Genomic DNA, 13,884 nt, shown 5'->3' with positions numbered 1-13,884 from the left:
TCGAGTTATATGTTTTAAATTGGACGGTGAGACTGACCTTAAACATAATGTTTAACTGTTCGTGAGATGTGTACGTGGAAATCGAGGAAACACGAGTAAAAAAGAGTCGTAGTAGTTTGGAGCAGTCAAACAAAATCAGAAAGCGGCACACATGTCGCCAACAAGGTTAGTGGGGAGAGAGGCCAATAAAACCAATAACAAAGATGTGATGCACGATGGGTGCGGTAAGAGCAAGTATAATAGCAGGTTATAAGCTGGCTATATGCTTATGCGGAGGAGAGAGGGGATGAGAAAGGGTAAGCAGACTGTTAGTTTGTAGCCAACTTAGGCATAGGAACCAAGAAACTCTGTGTGAGTGACATGTGGGTCTTACATTAATGACGAATAGCTAACTAGTATATGGGTGGGCTAAGAGAAGACTATAAGAGATCTTATAGCCAGCTTGTTGGCTATATTATTAGCCTTGCTCTAATAAGCATGTGTTGGTGAGACTAGCTAATTAAACGATAAAATCAACACACGGTTATGAAGCGCACACACCACTGTTGGCTTTCAGGATGCACGGATTTCATTGGTGCCAAAGTAATTAAGGAACACCTAACATTAAAAAAATAGTAGAGTGGCTCGAATGGGGCCGTTGATGAACCATTCAAGCCACGATCTTAATATCCTACTACGGTGTAAGAGTATCCCAACAGCTCATATATCACATCCTCTATCCTAAAAATAGAAGATGAAGACTGTAAATAAAGCTCCAACAAAACGGCTATCCTATCATGTCATCCATATTAAGAGAGAGAAACTTCATATTTAGATGATCTCTCTCCATTCTCCAAAGAGATATAGAGGATGTCATATATAGATGATTTAGTGGAGCACAAAGAGATATGAATGATGAAACTAGTTTAGATAATCATTCAAATAAAAGTACAGATGACCAAATTTAGATGAGCTGTTGAGGATGCTCTAAGGGATTTTGCACGATTGAAAAGTTACCGAAGCCAACGGTATTGTCTGATCTTATGTCGGGATTTGATCATTCTCGATTTGAACAGATGAGACACACGTTAATCTGGCTTCCGATTGACGCAATATGAACCTATAATTATAGCATCATGTATTCTCTGATTATCGTCCGTATAGCACCACGTATTCTCTAGTTATCATCCATTTGTTATTTGAATGACACCACTAAGAAGGTTAATTCCTACTTGTGAATTGACGAATACAGGTAGGAACTTGGAAATTGCAACTTAATTGCGGATAAATGATTACTCGAAGTTGGGTACTCACAAATTGATGAATTGTGACATTGTTAAATAACATAATTAAACCTAAGCTAATTTTAACCCTAACTCAATAATAGCTACTGAGTATAAATACCCTAGGGTTGACCAGGGATCTCTGGACACATATCTATTGGACTCTAATTTGATACACGGCCCAAAGACTGACACAAGCCCTAACAATAATTTGAATGCCAAGCTGTTCCTGGGTGACACCGAAGATCACAACCCAAGCAACTCACTCCTACCTCTAATGCGATCCACTCTAACAATTAATCTTTTAAAAGAGAGTGTGATACTTAATCTCACTATATGGGTTAGTTCCTTAATCTCTTTTGCATGAGCATAATCTTTTGCCATATTCATCACTTCATGACTAAATTCCTGTAACTAATCTCATTACACGGGTTAGTCCCTTAAATATCTTGTCGCTTCGTAACCAACCCACAAGGGTAAGCCTAATGCAGTTTCAGATGGAACGGGGGCATAGGGAACAACATCATCTAAGTACATTTATAAGCCAAAAATATCCTACTTTTCTAGAAAAAATAAAACACACATTAGTAAACACTCTGATATATATATATATATGAAAATGCTATGCATACGATTTTTAAACCTAAGAGCATCCCAACGGCTCATCTATCTCATGCTCCATCCTAAAAATAAAGGATAAAGAGTAAAAATTGAGCTCTAACGGAACATCCATCTTATCATATATTTTTAGATGTTATCCGTATTAGGAGAAGATAACTCTATATTTGGATGATCATTTGTGCATGACATCCAAAGAGATACGAATGATGAAATTATTTTAGATGATCATCTATACATGAAAGAGATACAAATGATAAAACTATTTTAGATAATCATTTAAATAAAGATATAGATAACCAAATTTAAATAAATTTTTGGGACGCCAAGAACTCTCCATCGTACCAATAGCATAAAAAATGTCGGACGGTGCTTATATATATATATATATATATATAAATAAACCGGCTGACGGTCACGGGCTTACCAGTAAATAACCACAGTACCACGCTGCTTTGATCTACAGTACAACAGGAGAGAGAGAGAGAGACGCCCCGTCACTCTCAGCTCTGCTTCCCCTGTCCACTACTATTAAACCAACCCCCACCTCTTCTCTCTCCTCTCCCTCTCCCTCCCTCTCGCTACCTTTCCCTTCCTCCTCCTCGCGCTCCTCCCCCCGCCCCGCTGCGCGCCTCGCCTCGCCTCGCCTCTCCGGCTCGCTCCTCCGCTCGGGAAGAAAGCAGCCGCCCGCCTCCCCCCCCCCGCCCCCCACGCAGTTTCCTCAGCAGAGTCCGCCGCCGCCATGGCGCGCGCGGGAGGCGGCCGTCCCTCCCTCCTGGAGGCATGACGCGGCGGCGCCCGTGGCCGTGGCTCCACCACCTGCTACCACTGCGAACGCGCTCGGTCGGGCGGAGGTGGCCCTGGTCGTAGCGAACGGGATGGCGGCCGCGATGGTGCACGGCGGTGGCGGCGGCGGAGGAGGAGGAGGAGGAGTGGGGAAGCAGCATCATGACAGGTCCTCGCCTGGCGGCGGAGGGGCGCCGCAGGTGGACACGGGCAAGTACGTGCGCTACACCCCGGAGCAGGTGGAGGCGCTGGAGCGGGTGTACAGCGAGTGCCCCAAGCCCAGCTCGCTGCGCCGCCAGCAGCTCATCCGCGAGTGCCCCATCCTCAGCAACATCGAGCCCAAGCAGATCAAGGTCTGGTTCCAGAACCGCAGGTGCGCTCCTCCCCCCACGCCTCTCGATCTGCTGCTCCTGTTACCCTCTCGTGCTTCCTTCCAGATTAATTTCCTTCCTGTCTCTGCTTTCGTGAATCCCGTTTTTCAGTTCCAGATTAAGCAAAAAAAAAGTTTTTTAGAGGGGAAAAAATTTTGGTTTTGGTTCTCAGCTTTCTTGTCCTTTTCAGGGGTTCGTGTGTTTGGTTTAGTTTGTGGATGCAATCACCTAGATGTCGATGTCCTACCAAAATTTTAAGTTTTCCGTTGGCTATTTTGGTCTAAAACGCCTCAGGTTTTTGTGATCGAGTTCTTCTGCCCTTTCGAGCTTTTTGCCGGTTTTGTCTGCACATCGCTGGGTGTGTCTCAAACTCTTAGTAACATTCAGTAGACAGGATTAGCATACCCGCCGCAATGTTCAGATTTAAACCAGATTTGAAGTTTCGATGATATTACATCTCATCTTCAGCTGGGAAAAAAACAAATAACAAGGACTATGGAGGTTCCTGCTTATCAGTTTCATGCCATGGCAATGTGCAGCTGGGATGCGTTTTACCTAACACGATTGATGCTCACCTGGGATGCCATATGCCTGTTTGAGACACAACACAGCATTGAATCTTGTACACCAAGGATCGTTGCCACAGTTTCTGCCTGTGCAGACGCCACTCTTGTTGTGTTATGTGGCTGCCGTTTGATGGTGTTTTCCTTGTGATGCGCAGGTGCCGCGAGAAGCAGCGGAAGGAGGCGTCTCGCCTGCAGACCGTGAACCGGAAGTTGACTGCCATGAACAAGCTGTTGATGGAGGAGAATGACAGGCTGCAGAAGCAGGTGTCCCGCCTTGTTTACGAGAACGGATACATGCGGCAGCAGCTCCATAATGTGAGATTCATCCTCTTCGCTCTTCCCATCAGACATTATTCATGATATGCAAGTATTTGAGATAGAAAGATGATCTGTCTAAGCACTACAAAGGGCAAATGGTGTGCTTAGTTATTAATTTCAAGCTTGACAGGCTAACATGCTGAGTGCTTCTAGCATCTTCTAGAAATAGATTCCTGCATGTTTAATCTCTTTAACTTAATTCTGTTCATGTTACTGGTTTCTGCCTCTAATGTTGTGTGCTATGATGTTTACAGCCTTCTGTAGCAACTACAGACACGAGCTGTGAGTCCGTGGTTACAAGTGGTCAACACCACCAACAGCAAAACCCAGCAGCCGCGCGTCCACAGAGGGACGCGAACAACCCAGCTGGGTAATTATAGTGCTACTGCGCTTAACTTTTCTAAGAACGTTTGTATGCCTACCCTTGCGCCCATTTGCTTGAGTTTGATGTAACTCTTCGTTTGTTACAGTCTACTCGCTATAGCTGAGGAGACCCTGGCAGAGTTCCTGTCCAAAGCGACAGGTACTGCTGTCGATTGGGTGCAAATGGTTGGGATGAAGGTAATGTAACTATAGCAGAAGGAAGAACTGGGTCATGTGTTTATTGCTTCAGTTCTTTTTGGAAAATGCATTAAATGTGGAATTTCTTTACAGCCTGGTCCGGATTCCATTGGAATCATTGCTGTTTCGCACAATTGTAGTGGCGTAGCAGCACGAGCTTGCGGCCTTGTGAGCCTTGAGCCCACAAAGGTATGCCGTTTTTCAACATCACACAGCTGTGTTTCCATTCAGCAGACACTCCTAATAGACTAGACTACTGCATAGGTTGCTGAGATCCTTAAGGATCGCCCGTCTTGGTATCGTGATTGCCGGTGTGTGGATGTGCTCCATGTTATCCCTACGGGTAATGGTGGAACTATTGAGCTTATCTACATGCAGGTATGCATCCTCTTACAGTCTTACAGCATGGTTAACTTGATACTGTCCTCTGTTGTCTGTAGATGTAACTTGACTTTAATTGCAATCCAATTTGTCAGACTTATGCACCGACAACTTTGGCGGCACCACGTGACTTTTGGACACTCCGATACACTAGTGGTCTTGAAGATGGAAGTCTTGTGGTATTACTTCTTTCCCTTGATTACCATGGTGCTTCAGTTTATATTGGGCTGTTGCTTCCTTCATCAAATTATGCTGTTGGGCTTGTCACTTTCTACCGTATTGTTTTTCTGTTGTGTTTTCTGCATAGCTTGATATTGTTTGTGCTCAGAGTTAGTAATTGTTGTTCACTCCCTTGTTCTGTAGATATGTGAGAGATCACTGACTCAATCCACTGGCGGTCCATCAGGACCTAACACTCCAAATTTTGTCAGAGCAGATGTGCTTCCTAGTGGCTATTTGATCCGCCCATGTGAGGGGGGTGGCTCTATGATTCACATTGTGGATCATGTTGATTTGGATGTAAGCAGGGGAGGCAATTTCCCCATCCGTCGTTTTGTGGATACTTCGGTCAAATTTGTGGACTTGTTCTTTTGTGTAACCACCTTAGCAATGGCAAACTTATCTTGTTGCAGGCTTGGAGCGTGCCTGAGGTCCTTCGACCACTTTATGAATCCCCAAAGATCCTTGCGCAGAAGATGACAATTGCTGTATGTTTTACTGTTGCATTTGTCTTAAGATTTCATTGGTACTAAGTGTTCTGTATAGTGCTACTAATGTATCAATAATGCCTGACAACTGCTGGCTTGCTTCTACAGGCACTGCGTCACATTAGGCAAATTGCGCATGAATCAAGCGGAGAAATGCCCTATGGAGGTGGGCGTCAGCCAGCGGTTCTGAGAACATTTAGTCAGAGGCTAAGCAGGTTTGTATTAGTGCTTATGTGCCCGTGTTAAAGAGATCTCGAAGTTCTATGCCTAAGGTCCTCGATGCAATTTGCAGAGGCTTCAATGATGCAGTCAATGGATTTCCGGATGATGGCTGGTCACCGATGAGCAGCGATGGTGCTGAGGATGTGACAATTGCTTTTAACTCATCCCCAAACAAACTTGTTGGATCTCATGTCAACTCCTCCCAGCTGTTCTCTGCTATTGGAGGTGGCATCTTATGTGCAAAGGCATCTATGCTGCTACAGGTTTTTACTTGCAACCCATCTAGTTAATTATTATGCATGACTAGATAAGTTGTTATGACCTGAAAAGCTTGTTTTTGTTATGTAGAATGTACCACCTGCTCTCCTAGTGCGATTTTTGAGGGAGCACCGCTCAGAATGGGCTGATCCTGGTGTTGATGCATATTCTGCTGCTGCTTTGAGGGCTAGTCCATATGCAGTTCCTGGTCTACGGGCTGGTGGTTTTATGGGCAGCCAGGTTATATTGCCACTTGCGCACACCTTAGAGCATGAAGAGGTAACTAATGGTAGCTTTTGTTCTTTTAATCACTTTGTAGCACTAATTTGAATCAATATTTGAACTAACCCTTTTAAAATTGCAGTTCCTGGAGGTTATCAGGCTTGAGGGACACAGCCTCTGCCATGATGAGGTCGTTCTATCAAGAGATATGTACCTTCTGCAGGTATATTTTCAGAGAGCATTAACACTTCTTTTCGTATCTTCTGTTGTGCCTTGTTGGATTGACTTCATATATCTTCTATTGCAGCTTTGCAGCGGTGTAGATGAAAATGCTGCAGGTGCATGTGCCCAGCTTGTCTTTGCACCCATTGATGAATCTTTTGCTGATGATGCACCACTGCTACCTTCAGGCTTCCGAGTGATACCACTGGATGCCAAGGCGGTTAGTATAATTGTTTTACTATGGCAGCTGGATATTATCCAATCTTCCAAACTAAACAATGGTTTGGTATTTTGCACTCTACTACAGGATGCACCATCTGCGACACGCACACTTGACCTGGCATCTACTCTTGAGGTTGGGTCTGGTGGGACTACACGAGCTTCCAGTGACACCTCAGGCACCTGCAACACAAGATCGGTCCTGACCATAGCTTTCCAGTTTTCATATGAAAACCACCTTCGTGAAAGCGTAGCGGCAATGGCCAGGCAGTATGTGCGAACCGTGGTGGCATCAGTGCAGAGAGTGGCCATGGCAATAGCTCCTTCGCGTCTTGGCGGACAGATTGAAACAAAGCACCCTCCAGGATCTCCTGAGGCCCATACGCTTGCAAGGTGGATTGGGAGGAGCTACCGGTATGGCTATCTTTGTTCTATACCCTGTGACTGTTTGATTTTGATCATTTCCTCCTGCTATTAGAACACCAATTGTTTGATTCAGTCATTGCTGGTAGTGTGGCTCTTTTTCAATTTTTCTTATTGCAATGCAGTAATTTGGTTTACTTCAAAATTTCAGATTCCACACTGGAGCTGATCTCCTTCGCACAGATTCACAAAGCACGGATTCTTCCTTGAAAGCAATGTGGCAACACTCTGATTCAATCATGTGCTGCTCCCTGAAGGTCAGTGTCAACAGTGCCTTTTCCTGTTGTCACTGCTATATATTTACATCAGCCAAGCCTAACAACAAAAACTTTTGGCTACCGCTTACCATTTAGGCTGCTCCTGTGTTCACCTTCGCCAATCAAGCCGGCCTCGACATGCTGGAGACGACGCTGATCGCTCTCCAGGACATTTCGCTCGAGAAGATCCTCGACGATGACGGCCGGAAGGCTCTATGTTCTGAGTTCCCCAAGATCATGCAGCAGGTATAGACAAACTACGCCACAACGCCGTTCCTAGTGCCAGCCTCCATTGTCCTCCCATCCTCTGGACAAACTTGAACACTCTCTGTGCTTGTAACTTAACACCAGAAATCTCTTCCTCTTCCACTCCAGGGTTTGGCCTACCTCCCAGGTGGCGTCTGTGTTTCGAGCATGGGCCGGCCGGTGTCGTACGAGCAGGCGGTGGCATGGAAGGTCCTGAGCGACGATGACACCCCCCACTGCCTCGCCTTCATGTTCGTCAACTGGTCCTTCGTTTGAGAGCCTACCCTACTTCCGGTATCGACCCCCTCTTGTCCTATAAAAGACCCTCCTTTATGTATCGCTTTTGTGTACTACTGTATTATCAAGAAACCTCCCCAGCTCGTTTCTTTTTATCGTCATCATCATGTGGAACAACAGCAGCACACTGCTAGAAACTCTGCGTTTGCAACTACTGCTATGGGTATATGCATCGATCAGTGGCTTTTACGTGTTAGTATTATTCTTGAACCCGATTGCTCGCCGTCGCGGGGGGGTTTTTTGGATGTGAAATGGCGCGATCGACGTGGTGGCATCCCAAACTCTCTGATTGCGATGTTGGGCTTGGTTTCGGTGGCTGAAAGCAACCTCACCTGGGGATGGCGACGCCCCGCCGAGTGGCCAAGCCGAGTTTTTTTGACCGGTTTTGTGGTGGTGGGGGGTTCAGGTTGGTTTGTTGGTTCCTGCCTTCTGCCTGCCCTTGCAATCATGCAAAAGACGGCACTCCGTGACTGGACTGATACTCTCTCTCAGCCTATAATGCGTGTATCATAGGAGGTCCGACGAGCGAGCTGCGAGCAAAGTTACTGTCCGATTAGAGCAGTACAATAGCAGGCTATAAGCCAGCTATAAACTTATATTTTAAAGAGATAAGTGAAGAGAGAAGAGACGTGAACTACTAATTTATAGCCTACTAATTTATAGCCAGCTGTACATAAGCTTCAAGACAAAATATGTGAATGATATGTGGGACCATATATTGATGTTTTGTAGGCAATTATTATATGAGTTAACTATTAGATTTTAACTATAGATGAATTGGAGCTAGTAGTTAGCTATACTATTGAACTTGCTCTAATAAATGTCCTCCATAGTTTGTCTGTACTATCCTCTATCCTAGAAATAGAGGACTCCATCGCGAAAATAGAGGATAGAAAAATGAGCTCTAATAAAACACTATCTTCTCTAATTTTAGATGCCATTCGTATTAGGATATCTTATCTTTTATTTTTAGATGCTATTTATATTAGGATAAAGAAACTCTATATTTAGATGTTCTTTCTCTATCCTCTAAAGAAATATGAATATCTCCATCATCTAAAGAAATATGGAGGATGTTATATATGGGTGATTTGCTGGAGTACAAAGACGGCACTTCGTGACTGGTATGATACTCTCTCTCAGCCTATAATGCGTGCAGCGTATCATAGGAGGTCCGACGAGCGAGCTGCGAGCAAAGTTACGGGTCTGATTAGAGCAGGTACAATAGTATGCTATAAGCCAGCTATAAGCATATTTTAAAGAGATAAGAGAAGAGAGAAGAGACGTGAGCTACTAATTTATAGCATTGATGTTTTGTAGGCAACTATTGTATGAGTTAGCTATTAGATTGACTATAGATGAATTGGAGCTAGTAGTTGGCTATACTATTGAACTTGCTCTAATAGACGTCCTCCATAGTTCGTCTGTACTATCCTCTATCCTAGAAATAGAGGACTCCATCGTGAAAATAGAGGATAGAAAAATGAGCTCTAATAAAACACTATCTTATCCTTTAATTTTAGATGCCATTTGTATTAGGATATCTTATCCTTTATTTTTAGATGCTATTTATATTAGGATAAAGAAACTCTATATTTAGATGTTCTTTCTCTATCCTCTAAAGAAATATGAATATCTCCATCATCCAAAGAAATATGGAGGATGTTATATATGGGTGATTTGCTAGAGTACAAAAACGGCACTCCGTGACTGGTCTGATACTCTCTCTCAGCCTATAATGCATGCAGCGTATCATAGGAGGTCCGATGAGTGAGCTGCGAGCAAAGTTACGGGTCCGATTAGAGCAGGTACAATAGCAGGCTATAAGCCAGCTATAAGTATATTTTAAAGAGATAAGAGAAGAGAGAAGAGACGTGAGCTACTAATTTATATCCAGCTGTACATAAGCTTTAAGACAAAATATGTGAATGATATGTGGGACCATATATTGATGTTTTGTAGGCAACTATTGTATGAGTTAGCTATTAGATTGACTATAGATGAATTGAAGCTAGTAGTTGGCTATACTATTGAACTTGCTCTAATAGACGTCCTCCATAGTTCGTCTGTACTATCCTCTATCCTAGAAATAGAGAACTCCATCATGAAAATAGAGGATAGAAAAATGAGCTCTAATAAAACACTATCTTATCCTTTAATTTTAGATGCCATTTGTATTAGGATATCTTATCCTTTATTTTTAGATGCCATTTATATTAGGATAAAGAAACTCTATATTTAGATGTTCTTTCTCTATCCTCTAAAGAAATATGATTATCTCTATCCTCTAAAGAAATATGATTATCTGATTATCTCCATCATCCAAAGAAATATGGAGGATGTTATAAATGGGTGATTTGCTGGAGTACAAAGAGATAGTATATGTTTTGTAGCTAGCTATTGTATATATAGGGATGAAAACGGTCGGGAAAATTATCTAACCACATTCGTTCATGCATTTTTATCTCGGAAACGGGAGCAGGAACAGGACCGTCGGTCGGGAAAACGAAATCTGTTACATGGTATTTCGAAAACAATTCATTTTGATCAGGAACATGGCGATAACAATCGGGAATTGATATTTCAAAATGGGATAACAAACCATATAACCACTTCAAATATTCGACGCAACAAAATTTCAAATATTCGACGCAACAAAATTAGTGCGGATATGATACTATCAACACATACTCATAAAAATATAAGATTATGGTAGAGTTCAAAACGGGAATGTCCACGGGAATTATCCCAGGAAAATACGGGAACCGTGAAAACGATCGGGAAACCAGCGCTACTGTTTTCGCTGGCTTTTTATGTTTTTTTTCCGGTTTCCTGTTTTTCCTATCACAACGGTATTCGGGCGTGAAAATCGATATACGGTGTTGGTCGGGACGGGATTTTCCCGTCCCGTTTTCATCCCTAATTGTATAAATTGGCTATTAGATGACTAGATGAATTGTAGCCGGTAGTTGGCTATACTATTGAACTTGCTATAAGGGTGCGTTCAGTTCCCAAAATTTTTTAGAAAGTCACATCGACGCGTACGATCATACATTTAAAGTATTAAGCGTAGTCTATTTATGAAACAAATATTAGATTTCGTCTGAAAACCACGAGACGAATCTTTTGAGTCTACTTAATCCATCATTAGTACATGTTAGTTAATGTAACACTTATAACTAATCATATACTCGTCTCATGACTTTCCAGAATCGGATCCTCTGCATTAGAGAAGCTAATATAGAGGGTGGCATCAGCTTCAGTCCTATCCATCCATCTCCATCCCATGGCTAGTACCTTTTTTAGCTTAATTGCTTGTTTCCTCTTCCTTGTGCTGTCAATCAGAGTACATCACCATTCCATGATATCGATATTTTAACTTCTTATATAAAATTACTAACGGTAAACTCCAACTTATGCTTAATTTGATCTAGCAAATATATAGTCTACTCATGCATGGTATATATTAATATACTCTAATCATTTTATGGTTAATATCGTTGATTTTTAGATACGTGTTTGACTATCCAATCTTATTCATATTTTTGCAAATAGGAAAAAAAATCACGCTTAAATTTTCTTAATGATAAAATAAACAATGACAAAATAAATGATAATTCTGTAATAGTTTTATTTTTAATATAATGAGTGGTCAAATGAATGTTTAAAAACCAACATCGTTAAACATAACAAACCAATGTACATCATAACTTTTAGTGAAGGCAAAACATTATGTTACAACAGCTTATAAACCAAACTTTAAATTTTATATCTTAATTTTAGAATTGAATTTGTTATATTTTTTTCATCGTGGTTTATTTTACCATTTTTTTCTTTGAGTCGCTATGAACACATGTATAAAGTTTTTCACGTAAATTATTTTTTATTTCTAAAAATAGATTTGTCTTTTTATAAAAAGTGAAATGATGGGAGCCCACATTTGGTCTAAGGTCTTAAGGATTATGCTAATATCTTCCTTCTTAAGATGCATTTTGTGCTTAATATCTCAATATTAGAGTTATATAGTCTATTTTCCTATGTAAATTACCATATGTACTTGGGGCACATTTAACGATTTATTTTGGCTTATTAGTCGTACACAGAAAAACAATATGATTCACATGGTTAATTGAGTAATAATTATTAGAAATTAAGAAATAATTTTTTTAAATCAACTTATTTGTACCAGTTTTCACACGAAACACGTCATTTGATGACTTTTAAGCTAAAAAAAGAACCAGCTCTTATAAATATTTTGGTTAACCAAATAAAATACTTAATATAACTATAGCACCATGATTTTTGGCGGACCAAACGAAATTCAAATATTACGATTAAGGAGAAAAGGAGGACTAGTAAACTAGTTTATTCTAATAACGGTAACAGTAGAACAACGAGAAATACCAGATCTAGCTGCAACCGTTGGACGAAGATGAATGGTCAGGATTTAAGCTAATGCCACCCTGGCATCCTCTGCATATCTTTATTTAGATGGATGATTATCTAAAACACTTTCATCATCCGTATTCCTTTGTTAGTAGATCATCTATATATGACATCCTCTATATCTATTTGGAGGATTGGATGACATCTAAGAATAGATGATGAGATAGATGTTCTGTTGGAGCTTAATTTTTACCCTTTATTCTCTATTTCTATAGTATGGAAGATATGATAGATGAGTTGTTAGTGATGTTCTCTCAGCTTCTCTCACGCAGAGGATCCGGTTCCGACTTTCCTCGAGACAAAGAAAATTTTTGGGAAGTAGTAACAAGAAAAAGAAACACGAGGAGGCGCCGCTGCGACGGGGCCACGGGGTCCGTGCCGTGCTGCATCTGTCTGTCCGGTTTGTGTGCGGCAGCGAGCTCTGCACAGCGCGCCGCGCCGAGCGAGGAGGCGCAGCGGACAGCCCGTGTTATCATGTCATGTCCACCGTTCGAGGCTCCCCCTCCCTTCTTCTTTCTGCCTGCGCGCCTTCGGTTCCGCTCCTGCGGTGGCGCCGGCCGGCTATTATTGCCTTTTTTACTGCTGCTGCGTTTATAATTTCTTTGTCACCTCGCTCTGACCATTTTATTTTGATTTTATAATTTATTTGTTTCAAAATATACTAGCTATATCTAGAATAAAGATGGGACTCAATCCTAGGATGGGTCAAATAAAAAAGACTGGGCTCCTGTTAAAAAAAGAAAACTCAACCTCCCATTTTGTCATCGTCCAAGGCTATACTTACGACGCGTGTCGTACGAGCTGTCTACGACCGACGGTTGGCAGACGCGCGTCGTACGTGGAATAAGTTTTTATGTTGTTTATGTTGTTTAGAATTAGAATGGAATAAGTTTGGGGAAAAAAATATAGGAACTAGTCGATACCCCACGCATTTCTATGGTCATATTAGAAATTTCAAGAAAATTAATCATTAGTATGAACGATGGCATGGATACAGTTTTAGATTTGTAATGAGAACCATATCATCAGTTAAGGGCCTTCCTTAAATTACATGAATGAAAAAAATAGAGAAATATGAAAAATATAAGATTATGATAGAAATGTATAAGTGTAAAACAGAGGATTACGTACGAATAACCGTTTGATTGGATCACAGGAAAAATATAAAAATTTGATGAGAGATAAAGACTCAAAGGATTTTCTCCATGTGGTTCTACCTCTTATTAATTTTTCTCCAAAACTTATATGGAAAGATGCATTCCATAGGATTTCATAGGATTCATTCATTTGATTCAAAGGCAAAAAATCCTATAGAAATGAAATCTAGGACCCCTTTGAACCAGATGAATGAAAAAACAGAGGAATATTAAAAATATAGGATTCTGACATGAACGTGAGTGTAAAACAGAGGTTTACAAAACACAGAAAAAACACATGAATGACCGTTTGGTTAGACCATTGAAAAAATACAGTAATTTGAGGAGAGATAAAGACTCAAATGA

General features: G+C 41.4%; 1 protein-coding gene across 1 annotated transcript; it reads left to right on the top strand.

Moving 5' to 3' along the window:
- Window positions 1–2,609: 2,609 nt before the first annotated feature.
- On the top strand, window positions 2,610–8,124 carry LOC102699298 (homeobox-leucine zipper protein HOX32). The gene is made up of 18 exons (XM_015834501.2): window positions 2,610–3,039; window positions 3,759–3,918; window positions 4,176–4,291; window positions 4,392–4,482; window positions 4,576–4,671; window positions 4,747–4,860; window positions 4,959–5,042; window positions 5,227–5,382; window positions 5,496–5,570; window positions 5,679–5,785; window positions 5,863–6,055; window positions 6,141–6,329; window positions 6,415–6,495; window positions 6,580–6,714; window positions 6,802–7,127; window positions 7,288–7,393; window positions 7,490–7,639; window positions 7,769–8,124. Exons 1-18 carry the CDS (start codon window positions 2,759–2,761, stop codon window positions 7,913–7,915), a joined length of 2,607 nt encoding a protein of 868 aa, XP_015689987.2. The 5' UTR covers window positions 2,610–2,758; the 3' UTR covers window positions 7,916–8,124.
- Window positions 8,125–13,884: the final 5,760 nt, after the last annotated feature.

This window comes from Oryza brachyantha, chromosome 3 (assembly GCF_000231095.2).
Source record: "Oryza brachyantha chromosome 3, ObraRS2, whole genome shotgun sequence".
NCBI lineage: Eukaryota > Viridiplantae > Streptophyta > Magnoliopsida > Poales > Poaceae > Oryza > Oryza brachyantha.
Note: the sequence above shows the minus strand (reverse complement) of the source record. Positions and strands in the feature narration are given on the sequence as shown.

Coding starts and splice junctions, on each gene's coding strand:
- LOC102699298 (XM_015834501.2), top strand. CDS start 2,759: ATGGCGGCCGCGATGGTGCACGGCGGTGGCGGCGGCGGAGGAGGAGGA. Junction 4,483..4,575: donor TGCAAATGGTTGGGATGAAG/GTAATGTAACTA, acceptor ATTTCTTTACAG/CCTGGTCCGGATTCCATTGG. Junction 5,571..5,678: donor CGCAGAAGATGACAATTGCT/GTATGTTTTACT, acceptor TTGCTTCTACAG/GCACTGCGTCACATTAGGCA.